This window comes from Montipora foliosa, chromosome 6 (genome assembly GCF_036669935.1).
Source record: "Montipora foliosa isolate CH-2021 chromosome 6, ASM3666993v2, whole genome shotgun sequence".
Lineage (NCBI taxonomy): Eukaryota > Metazoa > Cnidaria > Anthozoa > Scleractinia > Acroporidae > Montipora > Montipora foliosa.
This window is the reverse complement of record NC_090874.1, coordinates 14,638,696-14,641,195: the sequence shown is the minus strand read 5'-3', so window position 1 is coordinate 14,641,195 and position 2,500 is coordinate 14,638,696. Positions and strand designations below refer to the sequence as shown.

Here is a 2,500-nt window from a genome sequence, read left to right as displayed (position 1 = left end):
CTTTCTACTGACTTCGTTCGGCTCTGAAAGTTTGCTTTCACTTAGGAAAAACGAACAAGCTTTAGAAGAATTGGATTGTCGTGGTTTGATGGCAAGGAGCAGCCTTTGTGCCGGTTTTTGTCGCTCGTTGGCTTAAACAATGTTATGACCATCGATGTGTTCAATGTTCGCTTGCAGGAGTCGACTGAAGTGGCTCAACGCACCAGTTAAGGGTACTGAGTACAAACGAGAGCGGTTGGATCTGAATATATCTGAGCCCGAACCTGTACTGATAAAGGATATGGAGCCGGAAAAGGAGGATAAGGATAACGAGGTGGGAAATACGTTTGTTTCAAATAATGACAAGGGTCAGATATTTTCATCCCTGCGGGAGAGGTTTCCTTGGCTTTTAGCGAGAGGGAATAGAAACCTCTGCACCGATCTCTTCAATGTCGTCCAGAACTTTAGACGAATAATGAAACTCTTAATCGATTTCAAATCCGTTCTAACCAATTTGAATTTTAACGCCTGTCTAACTGCGGAAGAGTGGAAGTGAAGTTGCATTGACGTCACGCCGTGAATTAGAGAACTAAGGAAGACAACTGTAATAACGATATTTTCGGGGTAGCCCAGAGTATAGGTTACCTGTAGCCGAAATGATTTAATTACTTTTCTATTCATTACTCCTCCACAGGTTTTTATCACTACGAAAGTTGTTACCGTTGACGAGTCTGCTCCTCCAGATGATAAGGAGCAAGTCACAGAGGAAGTTGTGACATTCGTACGTGCAGAAGAGCGGCATTTTGCACCAGAAGAACTCAACTTCATCATTGACGACCGAGATGCTGGTGATCCTGTGGACGAGGGTCTGGTGCAACAGCCGGTCACTCTTGTCCGGAGGCAGTCTGGTAACAAAGTGAAGAAGCGACGAAGTTTCCGAGAGAAGATGGCCAAGAGACTTAGCAGCGGACATTGAAAAGATTCATTTTTGGCATCATTTGATCTTTGCTTTTGGCGATCCAACGTTCGTAGCACTCGATGGGCCTTTGCGAAAAACGTATGGTTATCTCGAGGGTGACGCGAACGAATTTTAGATCTTGCAATGCTTCTGAATTTCTTCACTGGTTTGCATGCGGAAATATTAGCGAGGAGGGCACCAGAATTCTATTCTCGATGCGCACGTGTCTGTAAGTAGAACGCAACAGGCCAGTATGGCATTATCCTGGCAAGAATGTTCGTCAATGTCGATTCCTCTGCTTTACATTTTCCTTTGCTTTAAAATTTCCATCTCTGCGTTTTGTTTGCTTGCACTCCCCAGCGAGCAGTCTGCTCACATCGTCTGTCTCGCTATACATTTCGCTTGTTGACTGTGGAACGAACTCTGCGGCGAATCTCGAAATATTAGATACTTTAGTATTTTTTGGAAGGCTTTTTTCATGTTGAAAGAATCTTAAAATGATTTTTCCGTGCACCGATGAGTTTGCCCAAGTGAAGTTAGCGTTCTTCTTGAATAAGGGGATTTTTAGATGAGCATTTTTGACCACTTAAATATGAGAGCGCCACCGTATTTTTAAGTGTACTCGCGCACGTGTCTCCGTAACTTAATTACTCAATTTCTCATTCCTAGGAAACGTACATACTAGTTTAATTAAATCCTTTGCGGAGGAGCTTAAGGGAATCGTTATTGAATCTTTCAGATTTTTCTAAGGTAGTAGAGTGGCAATTAAGGGTTGGTGGGCTTGACTTTCCTTTGTTTATCGTGTTATTTTCACCCAGTTCTAAGTCGAGTTTTAAAATGGTTTTACATGCTGACAGTTTCAGTCGTCGAGTTTGATAGGTCGTGGTAGTGAGTGGCTTTCAAAATATCGCGTCATTTTTAACCAAGAAAATGACAAAGCCAAAGCCGATCTCGATTTTCGGCAACTTCGAATGCGGTTCGGCTCAACGCGCAATTTGCGACAGTTTTTATTGGTTATGTCTTAAGAGTCGCGTTTAACGACCCTCAGTTGAAAGCCGCTTCACTGCAGAGTTTCGATGTTTACATTTAGGTTTATCAATTTAATTTAATATCGTAATGAAATTGCCGCCAATATTTCGTATTGAAATAATTCTTTGGAATATTTTTTTTAATGCTGTGACTTTCAATATTACCTTTTCCAGTAATTTTATTAAATTGCGTGTTGTAAGGTTATTTAATGGAAGGTAACTAAGAACTTCATGTGGTGGAATAAATTTTAGAACGTTATGTTTACTGGGCTCAAATTGTCGTAGTGGTGTTTGTGTGTGTTGTGAAATCCTTCGTTGGAGGCTCTTACACGTTCAAATTTTTTCCTCTCCAAACACAATTGACGCTTCTAAGTTCAGCTTTTCGTTGGGCAGTAGTGATGATGAATCACTTTAAGGAGGCGCGAAAGGGTTTCAACACTTAGAAGACACGCTGTTTAGATCGAATCACGCCAGAACACTGTAGCACGTAACAGCAATGTTATGGTAACATATGAAACACCGATTATTTCCAAAC

At 41.4% G+C, this 2,500-nt stretch overlaps 1 protein-coding gene across 2 annotated transcripts in view; it reads left to right on the top strand.

Moving 5' to 3' along the window:
* LOC138006786 (alpha-adducin-like) overlaps positions 1 to 2,235 on the top strand; it is an 18,245-nt gene extending 16,010 nt beyond the window's left edge. For both annotated transcript variants that reach the window (XM_068853348.1, XM_068853349.1), the window contains exons 9-10: positions 178 to 313; positions 674 to 2,235. In XM_068853348.1, coding sequence (XP_068709449.1) covers positions 178 to 313; positions 674 to 955 — 418 coding nt within the window. In that variant the 3' untranslated portion in view covers positions 956 to 2,235. The remainder of the gene's footprint in view (positions 1 to 177; positions 314 to 673) is intronic.
* The last annotated feature ends 265 nt before the right edge of the window (positions 2,236 to 2,500 follow it).